The sequence below is a fragment of the Barbatula barbatula genome, assembly GCF_947034865.1.
Source record: "Barbatula barbatula genome assembly, chromosome: 19".
Classification (NCBI taxonomy): domain Eukaryota; kingdom Metazoa; phylum Chordata; class Actinopteri; order Cypriniformes; family Nemacheilidae; genus Barbatula; species Barbatula barbatula.
This window is the reverse complement of record NC_136782.1, coordinates 8,312,442-8,340,089: the sequence shown is the minus strand read 5'-3', so window position 1 is coordinate 8,340,089 and position 27,648 is coordinate 8,312,442. Positions and strand designations below refer to the sequence as shown.

General features: G+C 38.7%; 1 protein-coding gene across 1 annotated transcript in view; it reads right to left on the bottom strand.

Annotated features, from left to right (window-relative positions):
- Nucleotides 1–9,169, bottom strand: part of cadm2b (cell adhesion molecule 2b) — a 176,869-nt gene extending 167,700 nt beyond the window's left edge. Inside the window, exon 1 of the mRNA XM_079481726.1 lies at nucleotides 8,867–9,169. Within this exon, the coding sequence (XP_079337852.1) occupies nucleotides 8,867–8,927 (61 nt within the window). The 5' untranslated portion in view covers nucleotides 8,928–9,169. The remainder of the gene's footprint in view (nucleotides 1–8,866) is intronic.
- Nucleotides 9,170–27,648: the final 18,479 nt, after the last annotated feature.

Here is a 27,648-nt window from a genome sequence, read left to right as displayed (position 1 = left end):
CACTTTGTGGAAAGTTGGCTAGCGTTACGTCTCACTTATGAGTGAGAGGCAGAGCAGGACAGGTTTCCTCTGAAGGTGTGAATGATGTGGCGGTCTGTTAATACAAAATGTGCGCCGTATCTGTTAATCATAGGTAGTGTCCAAACCGTATGACAGACCATGACATGCCTAACACATTTTGCTGCAAAGATTCCATGATAAATGATTCACAGGCCCGGTTTCCAAATACACATCCTCCGGACAGCCTTGTCTCTGGACTCACCTCAGATTGTTTCTGTGTTATGAGGGCTGCTCCGTTCACCGAGCAGATGTATGTATAGCCACAGGCCCCCTCCTTCTCTTGATTAGATTAAATTGTCTCCTCAAATGAAATTAAGGACAGAAATCAATTATTGCTCTCTCCACGCCTGTATCACAGCAATAAGCGCTTATTAAATAGCCGCTCGCCTTTGCCTGTTTATTCTTTGATTATGCTTTCAATTTGGGTTGCTGTCATCTCCATCTGCCACCATTGTGTTTCCTCACTGGCATCACTGATATATCCGCACAGTTCTGATTACACTCATCATGTTCCTCCGCTTTAATTGTTGTTTTGACGTAACACATTCCATCTCTTAATAGTCACTCAGTGCAAGTATCCAAATCAGCTCAATGAGTGATTGACACATGATAGTCTTGAGGTTTGCTGTTTTGACTTGTTCACACTCTGAATGACAAAGATGAGAATAAACAAAGTTTGTCTTTAAAAATGTTCAACGTTTGAGAAAATAGAGCTTTCCACATGACAAGTATGACGATAAAGGTGCACGGATGAGACGTTAAAACTCATAACTCTTTGTGGTGTAGGCCTATTTGACCTTCATAAATGTAAAGCAACCGATCGTTTACCAAATATTGGAATTTCTGATGCTGATTTAAACATTTCTATGATCGTCTATCTTCTTCGCTCAACCGGACAGCTGCACTTCTATTGAAGACAGTTGTGGTCTCCTTGTGAGGATTCTTACTTGTTGTTTCTTGTATGTGACTCTTTGATTCAGCCTATATATTGATGTTTTTGTTTAATATTATTTAGTTTGATATATTATTTCCTTTTTTGTATATATGTTATGTATCCCCTGGATTTCTTTGTTCAGCATAAGAGGAAAAAATAAAAGTGCAGGTGTCGAATGCAAGTGACGTCACTTGCACAGGAAGCAAAGGTGACTGAGAGTGCAAATGCAATTCTGCAGCCGGACCCTTCTAGAACTTTCAGTGATACTGTATATACACACTTTAAAACGGTTGTTTTAAAACAACACATATTGTGTTCAGTTAAAGACAAAATGTGTTATCCTTAAACTAAAGGGAGGTTACAATAATCTCTGTCTGTTAAATACCGACATTTGCATATAAGCCAAGTCACAGTTATAAGTAGATGAGACCCATTGTTTTTTCAGTTCATTTGATGTGTGATGTAGGCTGATCATACACATGTTGCTGTAATTTAAACCAGAGTAAATAAAACCTGTTTTTTATTAGAGGTGAATCACACATACACATACTGTCTGGTCAAACAGCAGGCACGGCTTTTACAGCCAGGCGGCGGACAGAAAAAGCAGAGCATCTTGGTGTTGCTGAGAGTAAATGAGATTCATTGTGTTGTTCTCATCCACAGGCAGAGCCAGGACTTTCTTTTAAGAGTATAGACTGGTGAGAGAGTGTGTTTAAAGGTCAGGCCTGCAGACATACGATGAGATGGACCCTCTGCTTCATTCTCACACACATATTTCATCCAACAGAAGAGGCAAAAGACTCCAAAACAAGCCATCGCTGAAAGTGTGTCTAGTTGAGTACAGCAGACTACTGCAGACGCAGCGCTCGCTAGTGTAGATGAACAAATTCCACATCACCCTCCGTTGGAAAATATCAATAGAATGAAACGTAAAGGTAATGGATTTTTAAGTTAAAATTCTCAATTTGTCTTAAAGTGAATGGGAAGATATGTGTTTTCGTTGCAACAAATCAGTCTGATCTCAAGGGAATATGTGACTTTTATGGGCTGTATAGCCCTACAATGTGTGTATAACTGTGTATTTGACAAATAAAAAAAACAACGTTTTAAGGTGGCCTAATCGAAAGTATTAGTGCGATGTAAGACCTCGTAATTGGAGTTGGGTATCATTTAGCCTGCTTTAAGAATGGTTTGAAAAAAGGAAAAAACATAATAAGTGTTGCAACTATGAAACATCTGTACTGTGCTTTACAACAAATATATGTTTACGATAATAAAAATATGCTTTAAAAAGAGATATCAGCATGTCAGAGGAATTGAACTATACATTTTATTTTAGCTATACGATTTCATAAATGACTCCATTCCCAGTTCTACTCGTAAAACAGTTATGAAACTATGTGAGATCAGAGTGAACTTTTTCCAAAATACTCCTTGTCTGCCACTGGAAAACATATGACATATTACGTATCCTGTGTTGAAACCATCATCATTTTTTTCAATTCTCTTGGGTGCGGTTTGTGCCACAGAGAAAGTTTGACTAATTTCAAAGTTATAATACAGCACTAAATAGGGAGCACACAATAATGTGTAATGTTTTATTGGAAATATGATATTTACTGTTATTTACAGAAGGTCTACATAGACACGTTGCATCTCTCGATCTGTGTGGTTATGTGAAAGGCGACGGTATGACTCATTGTCACATGAAGCGATTGACCTTTTTAGTTGAAAAAGACGATTTTTACGCATTTTTTACGCATATCTAATTGCACGGCTTGCTTTTGTTCAAGCGAAATAAATCCAAGCACTAAAGGCAGGCAAGTTGTGTTACAGTTTAAAGCGCTGAGGTGAAATCACCATAATAATTCATATGAACATTAAGCACACCATAACATAAGGTAAGAAATGTTCCGTAAACAACCAGCCTTAATAAGACGTCAGGTCTGCAGAACAAACCATAAGGTCTAAAAGAGGTGGAAAGCTTCAGAAGCGAGAAGAAAAGTTACTAATATCTCATCTTTCCCATTATCTCCGCTCAGAAAGTACAGCAGAAGTTATATTAAACGTCAACATTTAGAATACGATCTTTATCCGTTTCCGTCTGTTCCGCGGCCAACGGATCTCCTCCAGAAGCTAATTACCATGTCTGTTTGCCCAAAGGTGATCTTTTTAATTGTTCATGTCACAGCATCATTTATCAGTAGAGCTAATACGGCCTTCTCAGGCGTGGAATATCTGTTCTTTCATTACAGAAGTCTTTCATGACCGCACTATAGCGCTTGCATTTGAATCCGCTCAGAGCAACCTCATTACAGCCAGCAGGAACAAACATGTCATTACGACATCTGCCATGTCGAGCTGTAATGGTTGTAGTTAGGACTAGACAAACCGAATTAGACCACGATCTCCATTAATCAGCCACATTGAGCCAATAAGCAGAACCCTCACGAAATCTGCATCCGACACCTCTGTACCGAAGCCCGTGCAATTACAAAAGGTAATGAAGTAATTCACCTGACCTGAAGGCTTTACAGCGGCCTGCCAGACGCTCCTCTGGGCTCCAGTGAATAGTGGTCGAATCATTTCACAGAAAAAAACAGTAACAGGTTCGATTGGCAGTTAATAAAACATCAGCATTGACCCCCGTGTCGGGGTTTGAGGCACAAGCAAAGATTTGCACATGAGAGGAGTAGAATTAATAGATAAATGAGTTCTGTCAAATGAAATTATCAAAATGAAAATGGCTGTAAATGTGGTTCATTCATTTTAACGTCAATAAAAGTAAAGTTTTTCCTAACATCTGTGTTCTTGAGTTTGTTTCAGGAAGCGCTTTAACTCCTTTCCTGCCATTGACAGCATTTTACGTCATTCATAACACAACGTTTTCCAGCCACTTATGGCTTTTTCTGTACGTTTCATCATCATTATGAATATGATCCGGACGAACTCTTTGACAAAAACACAGCTTTTTCTTCAAAAGGTTGTTTGAAATGTTTCGAAAATATTCTTTTAAAATGTACAGAAAACATCCATTTCAAGAAAGTATACAGAGAACAGATGAAGATAGAATGGTTCTTTTTCTTTACACGTTGTTCTGTGTTCATATATTCAAAGAAAATTTTGGGGACCACTTAAGTTTTGCAAAATGATCAAAAAAGTGAACTCATTGAAACAAGGATGGCAGCGGAAAAGTAAACGCAATGGATTTACATAGAAACTTTCTTATTTCTAGATGTCACACGTTGCATCTTGTCTGGTATGGACACATTGTACTTCGCTTGTACAAAGCGACTTCCAAACATATAAATGAAGAGTTTATTTGAAAAAATCATGTTTTTTATTGTGCATTCCAATGAATATCAATAAAACTGCAGTTGGTCTGTTGTGATTTAAGCCATAATAACTCAAAAATACAGCTAACTAACCCAATAAAAACATTTTGAAATGTTAATGTTGTGTTATGTCAGTTTAGAAACAAACTCTTCAAATATAAAAACAAATTTTGAATATTATAAAATAGTGGGCAGGGAACCGTGTCAAAAGTTAACATATTGCAAATAAGTAAATTCACTTGATCGTGACTGAAACGCTATTTTATGTTGTGACATGGAAGAGTCGGTCGCTAGAGCGCGCTTCACATTAAAATGTAGCTATAGGGTAGGGAAGTCTGAGACCACCATGATGACCCGAAGTCATTGTAATCGATTTATTTACACAAATAATAAAAAACGAATCAAAAAGATATTTACATTACATGTTGATATCTACCTTGATCACACACACAGTACTAGATGAAAGCGAGCCAATAGTTTTGCATACACGATCTGTATCTGTAGATCAAGTTCTTTTCTCAAAAGGAAATCCTGTTCAACTACAAAATATGAATTTTCCTAAAAAGCGAATTAAACACTAGCTCCCGCATTTCAGGTATATCTCAAATCGCGCTGTTTTCTCCTCAGTTTTCCTCTACGACTCATGTGTGCAGATGTATATCCGCCATTCAGCATCCTGTCCGCACATGGCCTGCTTTCCTTTACTGGATTACACATATGCTGCGGTACGCAGAGTAGCTCCATGGCCAGCACTCATCTTACAGCCCATTCTGCTAGGATAAGCTAACCCTACATGGCGTGTAGAGAGCATCTTTAAGAGGAAGAAGAAAGCGTTCTGCCCGTCACGGCTCGCACGTCCAAATGCTGTGATACGCTAATGCTGCACTTCAGTGCCCGTCACACTACCTTAAACGCTCAGCTGACAGAGGATCTATCCCCACATTTAGCCAGACCCTGGGGCGAGCGAGCCACAAGATGTTTCAGGGCTTTTAGTCCCCTAGGCCCAATTTGTATGGCACATTCGCAGAGATCCGGCTATATCCTGAACAAATGTCTTTTTTGTGAATTGCTAACTAAGGTGGGAAAGAAGTCGCTCTAATGGGAATATAACTGCAGAGGTGCTATGAAGTCCTGACCTAAATGTGTGGTCACAGATGTAATTGGAGAGTTTTATATAGCCGTTAAGACAATGCAACAGTGTTTTGATATGTGAGATTTTTATAGCCTCGAAAGAGACCAGAGATATAAACGGTACTCTGAGGTTGTCATGTTAAACTCAACGTACACCACGTTCCGCCTACAGTATACTTCTTACAGGAACACAACCTTTTAAACATTTAGGGTCACTTAGTTATTCTTTATTCGATATTTACACATTTTGAAATAATGATCTGACTTGAACATATGGTGGTATTGACTATCAATGGTAGTCAAAAGGGCCACAAAATTGTTTGCTGTCCTACATTCTTAAAAATGTCTTCTTTTGTGGTCAACATAACAAAAAAGATAAATTCATTTACTTCCATGCGAGTGATGTTAGGTTTAGGGGTGGGATAAGGAGAGGCTTCAGTATTGCTTTGTTCTAGTAATCATATGCTATTGTACAACCCACTAAGTTTAAATTCATGCGAATTTGCCACCTCGTAATTTGCCAATTCGTAACTATCTAACTAATAGTAACGAATTCCCATGAGATCAGGTTTTACATACGATAAACTATTTCGTCTTATGTTTGTTCTTGAAGGTTTCTTTTGTCTCAGACCCAACCTTATGTCGACTCAGACCTGACTTGGACACAACATACTCAACTCGAACGACACTGCATTGTGGTCTAGTGGTTTGTGCAATCGCTCCAGACACGTCGTTCCCTGGTGCTTGTGTGACACACGCAGGTTTGATGCTGGCATTGAGTTCTGCTCTAATTCCCTCTTTCGCTCTACCAACCTGATCTCACGAGAATTCGTAGCTATTATACGAGGTGCCACTATGTGAATCGAACAAAAACGTAATAGAAATTGTAGTACTTGAAGCCCCACCCCTAAACGTCACTGGTGCGAAAGCAAATCGAACTAAAACGTACAAACAAAATCGTACGAATTCATACGAACTAGCCACCTTGAAGTTAAATATGCACAATTCTGCTCAAATTGAAGTTCAGCAAATCAAACCTTGTTGTATAGAAGATCCTCCCTGCATGACTGGGAGTCAACAGTTCAGCGTCAATTTATTTGTCACTTCTTATCAGGGTTGAGACATCTTTCCATGATGAAATGACTGCATCAACCGAACACGTCGCTCCATCCACAAATGTTTCACTAAAAGCGCCGTCTGTTCTTCGCTGTGGGCATTCACACTGAGCTGCAACACATTGCTATTGGGTCTTAGATTAAAAGGGGATAAAGATCAAGCTGGTGCAGAGAAAACTGGCAACTTGCTTATGGCCGGGTCTCTGACAGAAAACTGTAATTTTTGGGGACATGAATTATTAAAATGCATTTCACAGTGACCTTTCTGGGTGAGTTTGGTGTGCCACGCAGCTAGTGGTGAGATGCTTCTGGAATAGCACAGGGGATGTAAACGCCAAGCAGTTCACACATTTATGTACTGTAATTCATCAAGTAACAAATCGCTAGCACTTAACTCTCTTATATAACAGTCTGCTAAACTCAAGGAGACTGAACTGTAGAAACCGCTTTGACCTATATACATCTGACAGACACTTTTATCCAACCTGTGCTGCATTCAGGGTTTACATTTGATCAGTTCGTGCATTCCCTGGGAATCCAACCCATGACCTTGGTGCCGACACTGTCCCCCTTAGCTACAGGAACGCTTTTACAGGTGTAACATATAGACGTTGATGTACATTCACATGTATGCATTTGGAAGACGCTTTTATCCGAAGCAACTTAAATTGCATTGTACTATACATTTGTTTCTGATGATGTGCAATCCCCTGTGATCGAACCCATGACCTTGGCGTTGCTAGCGTCATGCTCTAACCACTGAGGCACAGGAAAGACGTATATGATAACAATAATGTTCTGTAAAGTTTAAAACCATCTTTGTTCATTGACATTAAAACCTGAGCTGGAGCCTATCCGAGCATCTTAAGACACATGCAGGATACATCATAGCCAGTCACAGGACACTTCCAGACACGTACACATTTACACCTAGACACTTAAGGGAACTTAAGCATGTCTTGTCTTTTCATGTCTTCGAAATATGGGTGAAACCAGAGTTTTATTCAACGTTAATATAGTCAATATTAATATATTGTATACATTCATGCAGCTGGCAGACAATATTCTGCAAAGCAACTCGCATATAAAGTTGACATTTTATAAGTATGCGTGTCCCCTGGGAATCAAACCCATGACCAATACCCTATACCAAGTGAGCCACGGTAACTTTATATACCGACATCTAAAATAATAATAATATGTCAATGTGAATGTGAATGTGTTGTAATATAATAATAACTCTTAGAGCACCGGCCAGACAGTTTTAGATCTATAGAAGGACACGATTAGCAAGCATTGACATAAATTCCCGTGGTTACCTTCTTAAGGTTTATCATGTCATTTACGCACACAACCATATTGTCTTGTGAAAAATACAATCGCGTATTTTAGTCTGATTTCAAGAGAGACAAGTGTTGACACTGCACCGTGGGGTGGTCTGACCCGTGGGGCGCGGCGGCGCGCATCCGCCTGCGGGATTCTGAGACGATTAAAGTAGGACAGCAGCGCGCACCGGCTCGCTGCAGTCAGACCACCAGAATATTACCCCACGTGCGTCCTTCTCTTTTCATACTTTCGTGCATTCGTTTTTGTCTCTTTTAAATAGTCTGCGACTGTTATATCTCTCCATTCTGTAAATGCATTAGATGCATCGCATGCTGTTCGAACAACCGTGATGCTCTCCGCTACACCTGCACACTACAAAAACTTATGCTACGACGACCCCAAGATGTAGAATCCTGCAAATGCCCAAATCGGATACGATACGAGCGCTTTTCTGCCATGCTTACGTCTGTCTTAAACCAGCGTTGCCCCATTAAAACAGTCTCTTATAAAGCAACTACACCATTACGCATCCAAAACCATGCAAGTTCAGCTTATTTTGCGTACTCACAAATAGCAGGGAACCTCAACTCACACACTGAACAAAACTCCGCTTAAGTGATGAGCATATTGGATCACTGACTTAACCGTAAAGACCAGGGTGAGTTCATCATTTTATAAAGCAAATCCCTAACAATAAACGGAGAAAGCATCTGTGGTTCCGCAACTATACAAACAACTTCCCACGCACCTGATCACACATGTGAAAGAATGCGGGCTCTCAGACGATCTCTTGTGCAAGTGAACTCAAACCTGCGTTGTCGTGCCACGATATACCGGTTACAAACACGGGCTACTAATGACAGATCATCCATGAGGTTTTAAAATCACGCTGGCATGCGTTCTCTCTGCCAACTCCCACCACGCCCAGAGGGCATCGCACCGTGGACACATCTCAGGGCTCTTACCTTTAATTACAATCCCACAGAAGCTGCAGAGCACGAAAAGCAAGCGCTGCTGGAGCATCATGTTCTCGTGGCGATGCGTGCGTGTTCTCCGAACAGTGTGGTGCTGATGCTGGCGTATCCAGGTGGATCGTGCGCTTTCAGGCGGACGCGGGGCGCACGGAGGGACTCCGCAGGATAAAGCAAAACTGAACGTCCTGTCCCGATCCGGAGGATCTGCTGTTTGCGGCAGTTGCTGTAGCCGGGCTGAGGAGAGATGCTGCCCGCACTGACACTACTGATAAAGTGCCACTTCAGCGCCTGACTGAGTCTCTGTTTCTCCAGAGCACCGCAGCAGACGCGGTTCCCGCCCACTTCAGTCTGACACATGGAGACGCCTTTGGCAATAGTAAAGACGTTCAAAACACCAGCCCCTATTAATGCTCATTGTGCGCTTCACCTTTGGTATGGGCGGTATACAAACTTTTGTTTGCGCTTTAGTGTTCAAACTGAGTTACTGTTTCAATTAGTTTAAATTTACTTCAAAAACAACAACAATATAGCAAAAATATAGCTTCAAATATAGAAATGTCATGTGAGCATTTGGCATATGTTGCGTTTGGTAATGTAGGCCTACTCCATCGATGTAAAGTGTAGCCATATTTTTCTTAAAAGACCAAACTCCAATATAATGTTATCTGTGTTTTGCATTCCAGAAAGTCATGTTGGCACTACAAAAGGAGTGAAGAGATTTTTTTCTGTGGATAGAATGACGGATTAAATAACAGATTAACACAAACCAAGGCAAAACACTTTTACATATTTATGTGGGTGGTTGGAAGGTTTTGCATTGTTGGTGTTTGTTTTGTTTTGTATTGTAATGGTTCTGACGTGGTAAAAGGAAATGTTGTTTATCCCGGCTGTTAGCATCTTTAATTGAGTCTGCAGGCATTCCATTAGCAACGAGACCTTGCCAGCCACACAGGGCACCATTTTAACCTCATTCCTGATATCGCAAATGTCACTTTCTTCGGCAACATGCATGCGTTTATGACATTTTAAGCACAAACAATTCTCCATAAGAATCATGAGGTAGAACACTGAACAGTGTAGAACACAGAGACTGTATTTCTCACATTAAAGCACGTATGTTTACCTTAAATTTGCATATTGAATGATATTTGGCATTATTTATTTATGTTTATTTGGTATACTGGATGGATATTAGAAAGTGTAAGAGAGACAAAATCAACAAATATGTTCATTTATAATAACATGGTTATGTCTAACCCTGGACAATATAAAGTTAAGGGTATATATTTCGAAACTGAGATTTTTACATCATCTGAAAGCTGAATATTGATATGGTTTGTTATAGGACCACATTTGGCCAAGATATACCTACAACTCAAAACTCATTTAGAAAATCAAGCAGGCCAACGACTCACAAAAATACAGTTTTGATGTATTTATGGTGAAATTTACAAAATATCTTCATGGAACATGATATATACTTAATATTTTTGGCCAAAAAACAAATCTTATCCCCCATTGACTCCCATAGTATTTATTTTCCCTACTATGGCAGTAAATGGTAGGTTAGATCGATTTGGTGAATGACATTCTTACAAATATCTTCCTTTGTGTTTAGCAGAACAAATACATTTATACACGGTTGGAGAAACCTGAGAGCGAGTAAATGACGACAGAATTTTAATTTTAGGGTGAACTATCCCTTTGAACCCAAACCTTTAATTTTTCAGACATTAAAATGCTAAATTGTGTTAATGTGTTTGCTGTAACACATATGTGGTTGGCACTTATCACCAATTCCTTGCATCGGAATGCATACAAACCTTACAAATATCTAGAAATACTAATGAAATCACTTTGCAAATGAATACCATGGACATTTTTACCTATGGAAGCAAGTCAGAATGATACAGAAGGAAGGCGAGCACGCAGAGCCAAGTGCAACAGAGCTAGACAGCCAACCAAGTGGCGGGATTCTGGTCTTCCTTCTTTCCACAAATTCCAAGACGGGTGGGCCGAATTGAGTTGGTTACCATCCATGACTGAAGCACGGAAGGAAGGAAGCATGACTGTAGTCTGGGCTCACTGTCCAAACTCATTGAAAAGATTTGACACATGATTTCACATGCTGCCCACCAAATATCTTCCAATTTAACACAGAAACCTGACTTCCCGTCCTGCTTAAAATGTAGGCCTTGTTGAAGCGTTCACATGTGACTCTGTGAAACCTGGTTTACGAAGAGCACCCAGTCGGCCCGTCACAGACGGCAGGACCTGTTGGCCAAAGTTTTGAACGACTAAAACTCAAGCAATATAAAAAGCATGCAGGATATATTTCACAAGGAAGACGTAAGGCTGATAGCAAATGGTTATAACCTTCATCATTTCATTGGGCCATAGAAAATGAATTTCACTCAAGGGCTTTGGAAAGTATTATAGTTAATAGACCATAACTAGAAGCAGACAAAGGTTCTCATTTCTATGAGACAAAGACACAGAGACAAGTAAAAGACTACATCAGCAGTGTGATTGAACCGCACTTTCAGCGCTGCTGCGTATAAAATAGGCCCAGGCAAGCAAAGTCCATTGTATATGTGAAGAATGTACATCTGTCTCTAAAACGTTATAGAAAAGTGCTTAAACTCTCATTTAGATGTACTTTCTAAATATTTGGCAACTGTTACCTCAATGAGCTATTTCTTACTTCTCTGGCCTTAACCTTATATAACGTTGTCATCGTTTGAAGAAATCATAAACAAATGTCTAAGGTTATTTTTATGCAAGTGTTCTGGAAAGAACTTAATTGAGTAACATATGTTTTAGATAGTTTGGCCAATTTGTTCACATTTTTTTCTCCGCCAACAAAAATAGCTCAAAATCGAATCAAAGCATCAAGGACTGGAAGGCAGAATGCGAATGGAAAGATACATTTATGTTATGTTGCTCTTTCAAGCCCTTCATAGGAGATCTGATGGAGTTCTAAGTTGTGTTTCATTAAATATCAGTATCAGATGTTTCTTCTTAAATTCAAATAAAGGACACAGTTGCTCAAGGACATTAGGGGTATGTCAAAAGAATGTATAGATAAAGTAATTTGGATTGAAATATTTTTCTTTTGTTTGTAGTCATGGCAAATCTGCGCTAAGATAGAGATCCCTTCTGAAACTCATTTTCTCAGGAGAAATGGTAGTCAATCTCAGTTGCTAACATTCTTCCAAATATGTTCAATAGAACAAAGAAACGTATACAGGTGTGTAACAAGTAAAAGATTAGTAATTCATGACTGACTTTTCATATTCAGGTGGAGTATCCCTTTAAACGGACACTTTACCCACAAATTTGTATTCTGTCATAAATTACTCACTTTCGAGTTGTTCCAAATCTGTAAAAATATCTTTGTTCTGATGAACACAGAAAAAAAGATGTTTGGAAGAATGTTTGTAACCAAAGAGTTCCTTCCCCCCATTGACTTCCATAGTAGGACAACATACAATGGTAGTCAAAAGTGCCCAAAAACTGTTTGCTGTCCTACGTTTTTTAAAAACGTTTGTATTCAGAAAGTGATTTTTCCAACTGTGGGAGTCAATGGGGAACAAGATCTGTGTGGTTATAAGCATTCTTCCAAATATCTTTCTCTGTGTTCTTCAGAAATATATACAGATTTTTACTGCAAAAGGCTATCGTATATACAGATATATACAGATCAGTGAATGATGACAGAATTGTCATTTTTGGGTGAACTATCCCTTTAAGATATTGTACTGTGCACCAGTTTCTGTAGCTTACAGTCCTCTTAAAGTTCTTGAATAGAGATGAGATTAGCATCACTTCATTGAACCAGTGGCCACGGCTGTATCTCATACAAAGTTTCCTGTTGCATTCGGCAGACATGTACGTCAGCATTCTACAGATCTCATTACATTGCAAATCTATAAATATTCGATCAAAATGGTTGCCTGGAGAAAACACTCCTTGTGCCTCACAGATGAACTAATTGAATCCACGAAACGCTCTAGCAAATATGCCCGCAGTGCACATGTCATTGTAGCCCCCGAGAGTCAAGCGACTGCAAATTGGTTTTTTGAAAAAAACATCTTTTTCTTATATGGAGTGTATGTATTCTACAGAAGAACCGGGTGAGAGCGTTAAAAAAAGCTTTGACTGTTGCATTGGAAACTTCTGTCGCAACAAAACATGTTTGCTCGATCCCAATCTTACGGTGAAATGAATTTAACCCTTTGAAGCGAGGTTAACACCTAGTTTCCAACTAACTGGATTCTTCCCGTTTAATAGCCATTGTTTCTGCACTCCTTGCTGGAAGAGAAAAGCAAACAGATGAGGCAATCTTGGAAAACTGTTAAAGGCTTAAGGGCATCTTGAGTGCAACCCCAAAAGCTTTTTCTATTCACCAGACACTTCAGATGACACATAGCCCTCGTTCCATCTACAATGAACATAGATTAGTGCATTGTCTTCATACTTGTATGAAGGGTATGTATGATAGGGTATGATGGGACAAGATGTGAGGGAAACTGATAAAATGTTGTCCTTTTTTTGGATAATTTGTCTTGACTGTGATTTTTCATTTATAAAATGATCTAATTTTTGGGAAACGGATAAAATGTCGTCCTTTTTGATCATTTGTCTTGACTGGGATTTTTCATTTATTAAATGATTCAATTTGAGGGAAATCGATAAAATACACATGTATTTTAAATAAAATATTTCATTTAGCATTTCACATGTAATTAAAAATAAATAGCTTTTTGTATTTCAGACTAAACTAAATGACAGCTGGGACAATTGTCCCAGACAAAACTAGGGTATCCAATAGTAGCCTATAATGGACATTGGATGATGCATTACATAATTGTTTTGCACTTTAGCAAAGTAAATATTTTTGAAGGAGACGTCTTCCCCAATATATCTCATGAATATTCAAAAGCTAATATTAAGTAAGAGATTGACACCAAATGCACAAAAACAACTAAAGAAAACAGAAATAATAAATAGTTGTGATTAATACTGGTGATAAGACACAGATCACACTGAGTGTTGTGACAGATGTCAAGGTGCTGAATAAAGAAAACACGGAGCATAGGTTTAAGTGAGCCTTTCACTCAAATTATACCGCTGAGATTAATTAATTTCATCTCGAGATAATGGGACTTGCTGTTGTGACACTGATGATCTTGCCTGAATGATTTTCAGTGTGGATTATAAAGACATGTATAAAATGATATGATACCGGGGCTTGTTGTCACAGCTGTATATTTGTGTAACCATACATTTCAAAATCATCATATTTTGTTACAGTTTCAGGGGTGGTTTCCCAGACACTGCTTAAAGAGGAAATATTTAATGCCCTCTTTTGGTTTAAAGAGTGTCCAACAAGTTTACGTATAAGGTGCAAAGACATATTTCTTATAATAGGCAGTTATTATCTCCTAACCTCTTGACTGCCTCTCAAATGATTCGGACGGCGATTCATCCGTCTAATCCCCTCCTTTCCGTCAGCCTACTCTGATCGGATTGGTCAGATGGTCCAGGCTGCTGCTGTGATTGGTCTACCGCGTACAGTGTCGCAAATGGAGTGTAAGCGACTTTTATTTATAAAATAATCCCATATACGCTAATAAACTTAAATAAGGTCATTTCACAAAAAGGCAATTCTACTTTTCAAGTTTTACAAAGTAAACAACACATCGCTTTACAAGTGAGGTTGTGCCCAAAACCAGAAACAGTGTAAAAATCTGAAGCATATAGACCCCTTAAGCGTTCTAACTGCAAAAACACTTTACATTTTTGGACATTGAAAAGAAATGGACTCCTCACTACAAAAAAGATGTTCTTGACAATCAGGCTTCATGAATCAAATCAATCAGACAATCACCAGTGTTCAGAGCGAGAGAGAAAGACATGCTTGCGAGTAATCTTTGCATTTCTTTTTTCTTTTGTGGTGAAAAGCTGTACCACACAGACAAACGCTACCCGGGCGAGCTGAAGAGGGTGCATTATGAAGTAGTGTCTTCGTCAGACACAGCTGGCCAGTGGCTCTCTGAAGGCTGTTTACGCAACATTTACACAACGTTTTTCAGGTCAAATGAAAAACTTAGCATTTTGGTTGTTCGTTTACATAACAACAACGTTCTAAAGGACTGAAAATGCAAACAGGTTGCAAAGTACAAGTAAAACAATGTGTTCAGCAGGCATGCACAAATACAACCATGACCGTATGTTTGTGGTACTTAAAGTAATGGAATTTAATGGAATTTATCAATTGAACGGACTTTGTGACAACTGTAGTGACATAAGAAGCCTGACATGATCGTCTCATTTATTAATGGAAACGTTTTACAATTGTTCAAGCATGCACCATATGAAAAGGAAGTTTATTTGCATGTCATCCTTTCGTCATCCACGCTACACAGCTTTCTTGACTTTAACTTTTGTCAATGTATTTAAATTATTTATTATTTGATGTTAAGTATTCAGAATAAAGACAGAATAAACAGATTAAAAGTGGGCCTTAACATCTCGCGATGTTTGGATGTGTTTCAAAGCAAAAATTATGGATGGTTGCCTGGAAGTTATATGTTGTTGTTAGGGCGTTGTTTGCCTATATTCATTGGTTACTTAAAGGCATAGTTTAGCCAAAATGATCATTATTTACTCACCCTAATATCACCCTCATTTATATGACTGCATCTTCTGTGAAGCACAAAAGAAGATATTTTGAGAAATGTCTTAAGGGTTTTGTGTCCATACAATTGACCAATGTTGTTTGGTTATCAACGTTTGAAGGTTTGAAATGACACGAGGGTGAATAAATGATGGAAGAATTTCCATTTTTGGGGAAACTTTCCCTTTAAATCAACAGAGCCAACCCCAACAGCCCTATGATGTTTTGAAATGAAGAAATAATCGGATCTCTCCATAACAAACTGCTGGTTTTGAGGTATCATTCATATACATATAGCACAAATAACCACCACTAACAATAACTTAGGTTTTACAATTTCAGAAGATTTCAGGTATATATTATTTTTTAATAGTAACCCCCCAGAAACACAAACATGGATGCTCGGGCCATTCTTGAACCCAGTAGACGTTCAGAGAATTCAAAACAGAGTCTGTACTTAATCTCCTGCCTGTATTAAAAGCTTCACACCTGCATTATCCAAGACAGCATCTTCCAGAATGGCCGACAGTGAGTTTGACGTCCCCCACAGAGGCCGGGATGGGATGAGGAAGAAGTTAACGCCAGCGCAGATACGTCGCATTGATTGCTCTGTGTTTGCCGGCGTGCGGTACGGATGGCCCGTGGCAGATGGCGTTCTCACACACCACTGCATGGAAAATGGACCGATTTTCGGATTTAATTATCCACGATGGATTTTCTCCTTCTCTCTGCTTCAAAACTCCAAGCAGCCAAGAAAAAAAATTCATTGTAAAACAGGACAAGACAAATGACAGAAGCATGCTCTTTCTTGGCTCGGCCCATGCGATCATGTTCATTTTGATCCGATGACAATAGATGACTCATTAGCATAACTAAATATGTGCATTTGGACCAATGACAACTCAGAGGAGCGCTGCAGCTGTTGTTGTCGCAGGCTACGATAGCCTTTTGCATTTCAAAAACTTTCGCTGATCCCTTTGCACTTCATTTAAATGAAAATGTGCCCGCCGTCCCCCGCAATATTTCCAGAGCTTGTCAAGTTTGCATTTGCATCTGTCTTTGTCAATACTTTGTTGTCACGCTATTACACTTTAAGAAATGTATTGCGATAAGATGTTGGGTGTCATAACCTTGAATCTGAATTTATCTTAAAAAACATTGTTGGCTGTTTCTTTTTTGTTTCCTATATTATAATGTATCAAATTGTCTTGAGTTCACAAGAGTTTTGAGATCTATAATTTGTGTGTGTGTGTGTGTGTGTGTGTGTGTGTTTGTGTGCGTGCGTGCGTGCATATATATTTCTGTGATGGTTTCTATTGGGTTTCTTTTGTTTGTTTTTTCACCAGGGAAACAACCCTGCTGAATAAAATAATAGAAACCCAATTGAAACCATCATAGAAATTCTAATGGTTTCTGTTAGAATACCATTTCAACCCAATAGCGTTTTCCCATTAAAACCATTACAAAATTACTTTTTCCCTTTAAGTGGAAACGGTAGTGTCTACTGTTTTGTGATGGATTCTATTGGTGGGATGTTAACCTACAGGAATAATGCCCAAAACACGCTACAAAAAGGAATTTTTGTGGAAAAAGCTATTGGGTTGTAATCTTATTCTAATGGAAAATCCTTGCGCTAAGAACCGAACAAACTTTCAGGATAACATTTACTGTATCTTCATTATACTGCATTGTTTGCAACTCATACAATCATTATTTACCCACAAAAGCAAGAAAACACGTTATAATCTTAATAATTTGGTTTAGAAAACTAATATAATTATAAACTAAAAAGTAAAACAATTTTAGAAATGGGGACCACATTTGCACTTTTGACTCTTAGTAACAAGACATTGTCCTTTTGACAGCTCCATTTTATAGTGTGTATTGGTCTAAATAATGTATTTACTAAGCGATCAGCCGTGCTGAAACATTATTCTCTTTCCTTTATTTTGCTTTGTCTTTATTTGTTAATAAAAATCACACGTTGCCCTACAGACACATAAAGAGGTGCTATTCACTCCACGCGCTGCTGTTGCCAAACTGATAGCATTAACTGGGAAATGATGCAACCTGTTTTGTTTGGTGATTAGTCGTGTCTCCATCTGGACTGTTTTTGTGTTCAGAGAAAACATGTGAGTGAGCAAAATGTGCCACCACAAAATGCTTCCCACCACGATACATCACACAGGCCATAACCATACCGCCAACCTCACAGATAACTAAAAGAACAATATGTTAAAATTTGTATTTTGTTTCTACCTGTCTAATGCAGGTGTGTTGACCTTTAGCGTAACACAATTTGTACACAAGATTGTATCGCAGAGGTGATATTGTATATATTGTATAGAATTTTATTGTTGGGTCCCAGCTGTCATGTCACCCTGCAGAGGACAAGCGGGTTTGGAGAAGGATGGACCTAATTGTTCATGAGGTAAAAGGCCTGAGGAAAAAAACTCTGAAGAGCTGACCAGAGGGCAACGGTTCAGGGAGGTGGCCGGGCGGTGTGTTGTCCATAATGATCCTGTTCACCTGTTTCCTCTCTTTGCTAGTGTGCAGGTCATGAAGGATGAGCAGGAGAGAACTGATATTCTTTTCAGCAGTCCACACTGTCCTTTGAAATCTTGGTGGACAAACCAAACCAGACTGTAATGGCACGGTCTTGATAGTGGCCGAGTACAAACAGCACGCAGTGATATATTCATTTTTTCTGTACTGTTCCTTGCAGTAGAATGGAAGGGTTAAAATGACAGCAGCAACGAAGTTTACAAGTTGTGAACTGGTCGTGAACTGCCTCTCAAGTTGTATTTTCAAGTGAGAGAGAGAGAATTTTGATGCGAGTTGGACGGGTCGTAAATCTTAAACCTGGTGGAGGGTAGACAGACTGTTTTTGTGACTTTTTTCCACAACAGTTACATGGCCTTGTCTTGTTGTCAACGTCTGGCATATTTACATATATAAATAATCATTTAGTTTATATAGTTGTATTGTGGTGTTGGTGTGTAATCCAAGAAGCAGAAGGAAACAATCCAGGAGAACAGGAACGAAAAGACAAACCCGCCCAAACTAAAAACCAAACAATGTACCGCAAGGGTGCATAAAGAAATGATATGGCAGCGCAACATCATGTTGTACAAACTTTGTAATGACTACAAAAGATGTGGGTAATGATGTCAAAGGTGCTGCATGTAATGTTTTTGTAGGATCTATTGACAGAAATGCAATATAATATACACAACTATGTGTTTTAAGGTGTATGCCGGGACACATTACATAATGAAGTGTAATGTTTTTATTTTTATTACCTTAGAAGGAGCCGTTTCTATCTACATACAGCAGGGGTCCCCTTACATGGAATTCACCATGTTGTTTCTACAGTAGCCCTTAACAGACAAAATGATCTAAATACGGAAAAGAGGGGAAATTGTGACAACATCTTAATGCTGTGTCAGCCACCGTAGTGTTTCAAATCGGGTGGCGTGAGCCATTGGTTGCAATTCGCAACCTCACCACTAGATATCACTAGATTTCATACACTAGACCTTTAAAATAACATTTCCAACAGAAACAGGTAAAAATTAACCTGCCGTCCTCCATGAGTCTTAATTCTTCACGAAGACATAGCTGTTGAACGTGGAGAACGTAGTAATTACGACTTGGAGGAAGTTTCCAATAGCCTGTGAAGGGAGCACAAAGCCTTCTAATAAAGCAACAAGTTCAGACACAACTCGGCTGAAAACTCAGGTGTAACATACAGAAAGGTGAATAACAAAGTTTTTTTGTGGGGAAATCTTTATGTTTCTGATCGAACGTTTCTAAAGAGTGGGCTGAAGATGGCAAGGACTGTGCTTAAACAGGAATCTGATCAGTAGCTTCCTCTATTAGTGTCTATTTTCAGGACTGCATCCTTCTTTGCTTGTCCACATTACTCCTCTCCTCCGGACCATCTGTTCTCTGCTGCCAATCTTTAGTGGTTGCCAGATCCTGCTTCCTTGATCCCCTGTTCTGTCACAGACGCCAGTTGAGAGGACACAATCCGTTGTAACATCAGAGGTAATCCCTCTTCTTGGCCTCCGTTCAGAGATTAGAAGATGCCACGCTTAGGTGTCTCAAACACACCTGTGCCGTTTCATGCTCACCTTGTTCTCACGTATTTAAAGATGGGATAATTCTCTAAACAGCACCTCAGAATTAGAAATCAATGACTTCTTAGTAAAGTAAAGTGTCACTAACTATTGTTTAACAGCAGGATAAGGGGTGTTTGAAACCCGAACCCAACCACCTAGCAACACCCTAGCAACCATAGCCTTTTAGCAATCAACTGAAATCCCAAAATGCGTTTCACAGACAAATCTCTTTTTTACTTTCTTATAGTCCTCAATGAAAATCAGATTAGCTTTTCGTCTCTTGACTCGTGAAAGTCGGCAAATCTCTTCTGTCTTCTGTTTTGTAACTGCGTCAGCTTCCATTGCGGATCACCTCCAGGTGTCCCATTGATAGTATATGACAGTCACATCCCAGAACTGACTGAAGCAGCTCTAGTCTCAAATAAAGCTTCCAGAACAAAGCCAAAGAGAGACGTGGCATTGCATTATTCAGCATATTGAACATTTTCTGTCGTGAAATGGCACGCTCTTGTGATTCTGCCAATGACTCAAAGAACATCACAATATGCGGTGTACATCAAAAAGATGCTATTCAAGGATTCAGGCTTTGAAAGCTTGTTATTGTTGATTGAATTTCCATTTGAATTTTTCATCATAATAATAAATCGCTTGTTGCCTCTGTTTCTGTGGAACGTGCTTTTAACAAATATTAAATTTCTCTGGCACCAACAGTATTTAGTTTTGGTTTCGGAAAATGTTGTTTTTCAAACTAAGCGGAGCAAATAAAAAATGTCTGCCTTTTCGCAAGGCGATGCGCTCTTTTGAGATTTGCATTATTCAGGATTAAATGCATTATTTATAGATATGTAAAAGTTTTATCAGGGAAACATGGTAGTGTGAGGTACATGCGCTTATGAGTTTTGCTATCATCAAAGTCATATGAAATCATTTGAATAAATAATGATGACACACAAACACTAACACGGCCTAATGGCGCTCTAAAGGCGCAGGGTCATTTTATGAAAAGTGGTGTAAATTGCATCAGGGTTGGACAGACCAAAGGATTTCGTAGTGATGTAGTATAATTTCAGCAGATCTCTCTCTCTCGCTGGTGGAGGATGTTTACTTGTGCATATTAGTATGTATGCGGGCGTCTCCGTTGCCTACTGCGGGTCTTCTTTTGAAGATACTTTTTCAAAATCACCTTGGGCTTGATCTAGGCAAACCGCTGAATCAGCTCCCGGTTCTGACTGTTATTCACAAAGTCAAGCGTTGTTTGTTCCAGGTTTCCCATCTTAAAAGCTTCGTTTGAGTTCATAAAAGAGGCGGCATGAAAGCTGAGCTGAAGCGCAGCCAATATAACGCCACTCATTCATTCAGCATGTTAATTATTAGTGCCGCCATCACTTGTGCTGGCGCTCAAAGTTATGCAAGTTTGACACGCGATTCATCCTGCTCTGTTGTGCTGTGTATCACATATGTTACGGACATGAGTGAAACCTCAAAATTTGGGGTTTGTTAAGAAGTGTGCTGAAACTTTTCAAAGCAATTCCTATGTGCTGCATTGGTCGGCATGATTTTACATTCCTGTAAAAAACAGAACCTTTGAACACAAGCCTAACATTGGCCCAAAACCTAATCTTACAATCTGATTGGTTCATAGAAGTCTTGTTCTAGGACCAACAATGATGTCGATCCAGAAACATGGTCCAGCATGTATTACTGTAGCTTAAATAGCAGAGCATTGTGCTTGCAACACTAGGGATGGGCCTTTGATCCCAGTTACCGCGCATTCTGGACATCTTAAATGCACTGTAAAGTATTTGGATAAAAGCATCTGCCAAGTGCATTATTATAAATGAAGCAATTAGGTGAACAAAAACATCAGGCTTACAGGCACTTACCTGATGTCCAAGGACATTTATGTTATTTGACAGTAAGCACCCACTTACAGTAGAGTACTGTATTAACCATTTAAAGACACACATGCAACCATTCATTCTGATTGACATACAGTACAAAAACATGTGTATACCCTTACAAAACAGATATTTTAGATAGCCAATTAGGTCCCTTGTAGTACACTTGCAAGTAATTTACCAGTACATTGATATCATTATACTTTCTACAGAAAGTTTACCTAAATTGTAGTTCTAGTTCAAAAGTCTAGTTTCTTAGGTCTAATTCATAACAGAAGCTGAACTATTACACCGTGTCTACACCGAACGCCACCTGCGCGATGCGACATGGCAAAAGACATTAGAAACGCATTAGAACCCATGATAATTAAAAATGTTGTCCACACTAGATGTGACACGGCACGACGCCACAAACCCATTAAGAACAAGCAGGTAGTCATGTCCTGTGTAGACACGGTGTTAGGCTCATGATTTTCTGTTTCAATCCAAATGTCGTTCTAACATGTTTTCCCCCCTGACACCTTGGCATGGTGTGCTAGCACAACAGCTGTAGTGATGAACTCATCCTAAGGGTGCTAACACGTCGGCAGTTAGGGGAACGTTTCGACATGTCCCGTTCGGACACGACTAAACTGGCTAATCCCCAGAGTCACCCCCCTCAGAGAAGCAGTGTCCCGCTGCTAATGTTTAAAGCTCTGAACGGTTCTGTTTTTAATAGTCAGATTTTATAACGTGTTTTTACATCATCCTTCAATGACAGTTTGAAGGCCATCCAGACTGATAGGTTGTTAAACCTGAGTGATCAGCATAACGGGTGAACAAGCTGTAGAGTGAAACTATAAAATCCAGAGGTGGTCAGAGGCGATCCATACCTTGAATGTAAAATCTTTCCATTTGAAGTTATAGAGTCTACAGGCCTACAAAAGTTCTTCATTTTTATATACATTGGCAATATGACCAAATAACTAGTATTAACATCACGTAAAGTAGAGTTCGTTCAAAAACCTCACCCTCATCTTGTTGTTATTTTTAAGTTATATTTTGGGCCAGTTTGTGGCTTTTATTGGATTGGAGATTATATGTAGAGTAAGGGGCAAAAAAACTTGAGTCGGGAATAGAACTTGGGTTGCAGGAAGCATGTCTCTCATGTCGCTCTAACCCCTGATTTATTTTTCTGGTTGCAATGGGTACGGATGGTGACCCTCAAAATAACACAAATGCATTATAAAATACCTTCAAGTGACTTGGTGATCTCCACTTTTGGTGAGAAAATCTTTTCTGAATTCTGTCTCAAAGCACAGAATATAAAAAGAGAGATATTTGTATAGATGATGTTAGCTGCATGCTAACCAGAAGCTAGTTAGCTGGATCTGTGTATTAATTTTTCTCAATCAATACGCTGCTAATCATGTATTCTGGTAGTCTCTGCAAGTAGCTTTATCGCTCATCTAACTAACCTGACAACTGATAACTGACTATTTCCTCATTAAAGCAGCCGTTACATTAACATTAGTCAGAAAAACGTCATTAATCATTACACGGACCACCCGCCGTCTCTTCTGACAGAGATTTCCAAAGGAGTTTATGTGATTTTAGAACCATTTTTGATATTCCCAATATTTCAAGGTCACCAAGATAAATGAGCTTGTTTCAAAACCTCCCACGTGACAAACACTATAGCTCTCTGCTATACAGACTTCTTTTGAATATCTGCTCGTATACAGCAGCGCTGATGCTGTAGTGGCTGACAGATGAGAGGAGAGGTTACACATTGCACCTTTAAAATGTAATATTAAATTCAAATATTTATTTTAGTAGTTGATTAAAAAAAACAGGTTTCGCAAAGGTTACTGATTATAATTTTTTTATGAATTAATAATTGTAGGGAGATTTTACCCCAAAACATTACATATTTGATGTTGGTCACTGGTCTGTTTCTGCAGATCATTTGCTCTGAATAAAATTCCTTAACATTTATCTCTTTGACAGACATTTTTATCCAAAGCAGCTTACTGTTCATGTAGTCTATACATTTTTTTTCTCATTATGTGTGTTCCCTGAGAATCAAACCCATGACCTTTGCATTGCTAACACAATGACAAAAAAACATCAATTGAGGTATAGGAACACTGTCATCATCCATCGACTTTTGTGATGCTCTTTGTCCTCACGGTGAATAATGTCAATGCTTTTTTTCATGAAAGAAAAAATACATTATGATCACTGCCTGCAAAGTTCAGTTGCACATTTCGCTTGTTTTATTGAAAAATGTGTCAGGATGAGATTCTCTTTCACACTAAACAAAAACCCTGCTCCTACTGTATATCACCAAACAACTATAATTAAGGAAGTTAAAAAGTGATAATAAAGTATTTTATTTTAACTTTAGTGGTCTAGGCTGTCAAGTGAGCTGAGACTGCACTGTCGCTGCATTAAAAAATTCATGACACCCCTGAGTGTATTAAAACCACAGAAATATATAGGCCACCATATGACTCGGCATGAAACTTTGAGAAAAAAACCCAACAAACATCAAAACTTATTTGCCAAAACGTCAGGGCTCACATATCGACTAATATGAACCAATAAGTTCCAGTAAACTTTTACCACTGTTTTAGCAAACATTTAGGTCTGAAGAAATGATAAATTTTAACCCCTATTATACATTTATTTACCCCGTCATGTCCTATTACTCTAGTAAAGTGAGTTGTAAAAGAATATGCTGCTGTGACCTGACGGGAAAGCAGGTAAACGGTTCTTTTGAAAGGTTTTGTTTTCTTTAACCCAGCACAACACGTTAAGCCGTGACATTCAGTAAATGCCCAAAAAGCCAGTGATCCGTGTCTGTCTCTAACAAAAAAATACAAGATGTTTTTTTTTCTGCAGGGTGATTGGTAGCGGCAGATAAAATGTCAGTAGGTGTTTGATTTTATTGTTGTCCTCATGCCTTAAGTTATGGCCAACTTTATACAATGAGGAATATCTGAACATTTACAAACGCAGTAGCTGTGTAATGCGATTTCTGGAGCTCTGTAAAAAAAACTGAAATTGTCCAGAATTTTACCGTTATTCTTTACAGATTTTTAATATATGATGTCATTTTACTGTTCATTTTTAAAGAGTTTTCATGTATGTGGTAAAATGATAATTTCACATAATTTAACTGTTATTTCTTTACAGATTTCTCACATATAATGTAAACGCTGTAATTTATTTACTTTTGTTTCATAAATATACAAGAAAATGTTATGGTATTTTTCTGGCGCCCCGGCTTTACATACAGTAAGTGTCTTCGCCTTGGTGTGCCGCTGTGCAGTCGACTGGCTAATTCAGATCATTTTGTCCACTCTCATTTGTACTGAGGTGTTGAGTTTTTTCTTTGCCTCAGCAATAGTAATATCTAGCACTTTAAATTGTGGCAGGAGACCTCCTTTTAGCTCTTTCAGTTGCACCCTATATGTCTACATTAAATCTCGGTTATCACAAAGCCTACCACAGACAACAAAAATAAATCTCAGATCCCAATGTCCTTCTGTGTTTATTGCACTGTCGGCTGGTTTACGTCACTTCAAAGGCCCTCGTGCCGGTGTGAATGCAATGTGCGGAGAGAAAACTTGTCAGCCCTCTTAACTGCACTGTAAAAAATTGCTGTTAAAAAACAGCCTAATTCTGACAGTAACAAACTGTTTTTTATTAAAACAGTAATATACTGTAGAAAACAATGCATCCTGGGCAATATTTCCCAGTTTAAAAAACTACTGTTAATTTACAGCCATCTGTCAACAGTAATCAACTGTTTTTCTGCAATACGGTTTTGTACTGTAGTACTGTTTATGCAATGCATTATGGGCTGTGTTAACCCCGTCAGACCCTGCTTCAACAAGAATGGACATTTCGTCTTTCTCTGTTTAGACCAACAAAACTGCATGTTTCTATCATTTTAATAATATTTCACAGATTGTTAACCAAGTTAATGGTGACCTCATTGTCTTGCCCCTGTTATATTTTATTTGATTATGTTATTTGAGGATATTTTAGAGTTGTAAAACACAGGATTTTATTTATTTAATGTCCATCCCAGTGGACATGCGGTCTTAAAAATGATAAAATATCAGACTTTTTTGTGAGAATGAGTTTTGTGAAAGTTTGTGATTGTTTCGTCATTTTCACTCTGGTACTTTTGGCGAGGTTCAGTTTTCCCACTAATGTCAGACTTTTGTGCCTGAAGGACCCACGCGAGGAGGACGGACCATCCGTAGCGCTTCATCTGCATTTGCACGTTCAAATTTCACGGTCAATAAACACTTTTTTACTTTTATCGAGAGTATGTGGTTCAGAAAGGAAGTATTATCAAGTTATGTTTGAAATTGCTGCTTAACAAGGGTTGTAACTTACGCGATTTAAAAAGGGCTCGTCATCTCCGAGATATAACCCAAATGTTCATATTTACTTTCATTTTACGGACCCCGTGTTTTATCGGCTTGTTTTGTCATCTCTGGATTTTCAAAACTGTGGGTATTGCAAACTGGCCAACGTAAACAGTCTATTGCTAGCTGCCATTCACCACTAAACGTGACGTTTGATATTACAGTAAATTACTGGTGTCTCTGCTGCCAGTATTTTACCGTTATTTTACAGAACAATTTTTTACAGTGCATGGTTCCAAAACGTATTTCCTGCAATTATCCGGTGCGAAATCAGCTATGAACATCATATTGATTATCATTTAGATTTATTCATTTTTATTATCACGGTTATTGTCAACACCAGTTTCTATATCTGTCTTCAATCTTGTCCGATGCAGATCTTGTTTGTTTAATAGCATTTAAATGAATGTGCTTATGTCATCAACAGATCTAATAGATTCATTGCATTTTTGGACAGAGTCGTATGATGCAGCATAGACATCAGTCGGGATACTTTAATCAGGCCCAAATTAAATCTTTGAAATCGATTTCATTTTACGTGTTTGCTCTTGTCGGTAATAATTACAAAGCCCACCACGAAGCACCTCGCAGCGCACCTACTGACTCCGACACATATTCCCAGATATAACAGACCTGCATCATTTCACGTCGATTATAAAACGGGGAAGTCTGAGGGGAGTACGCTGGCTCTTCACCATCTGTGCTAATATTCTGAAAAACAAAACAGGGCTGGGAAAAAAGAGTGTGTGTGTGAGAGAGAGAGAGAGAGAGAGAGAGAGAGACTGCAATGAAATATGGAAGTGGGTAATGACCTGCCTTCACCTCATCTTCAATAAAGAACAATGTGGCTGTCATTAATTGGTTGTCAGAACAGATGCGGAAGCACAGAGAAGTCGCACAGGGAGTTCATTTGGAGCGGTGCAGATTCAAGTCTATGAAGGGTTAGAATAGGTAAGTGTCATTACGTGTTCTTGAAAAACGCCCCATGTCTGCACACACTTTATTACGTTCTGCCTCACGAGAGCTCACCTGAAACAGGTCACCTTGCTGAGAGTTTTCATTGAGGCTTTTTTAGTCAGTATACAGTAAGAATTTCCATTTCACACAATCATTTCGCTAGAAAAACAATATTGCATGAGATATTGAGCAGTGTACATTTTCTCTTATACCACATCGGACAAACGGTTGAATTGAAAAACAAACCATATTATCTTGCATAATTTTGCTTCTCAAGTAAATTAATTGTATTTTAGGGAGACTTATTTTTACTGGAGAAGAAATCCACGAGGGCAAAGACTAGAGGAGAGAAATATGTATTCAAAAAGAGGCTTAGTGAAGTTCAAAGTCAAGGCAAAGACAGATATGATATATCATCCATATATGATCTCAGTCTATTTCATTCCGATAAGCCCACAATGTTACATTCTTCACTTCTCAAAGTCATCAAGCTGTTAACCAAGTTCCCGCGTGATCCAACACAGAGATATTCAAACAATTTGGAAGGCCGATGTTCATTTTGACACAGAATGTTAAGTTTCCTTGACATCCGTGGTCTGGCTGATTATAAATAGCACAGTCTGCGAATAGAGATTCAATATTTTAATTGAAGGCGAGTCGCTCGTGCATTTAGACATTTTAATAG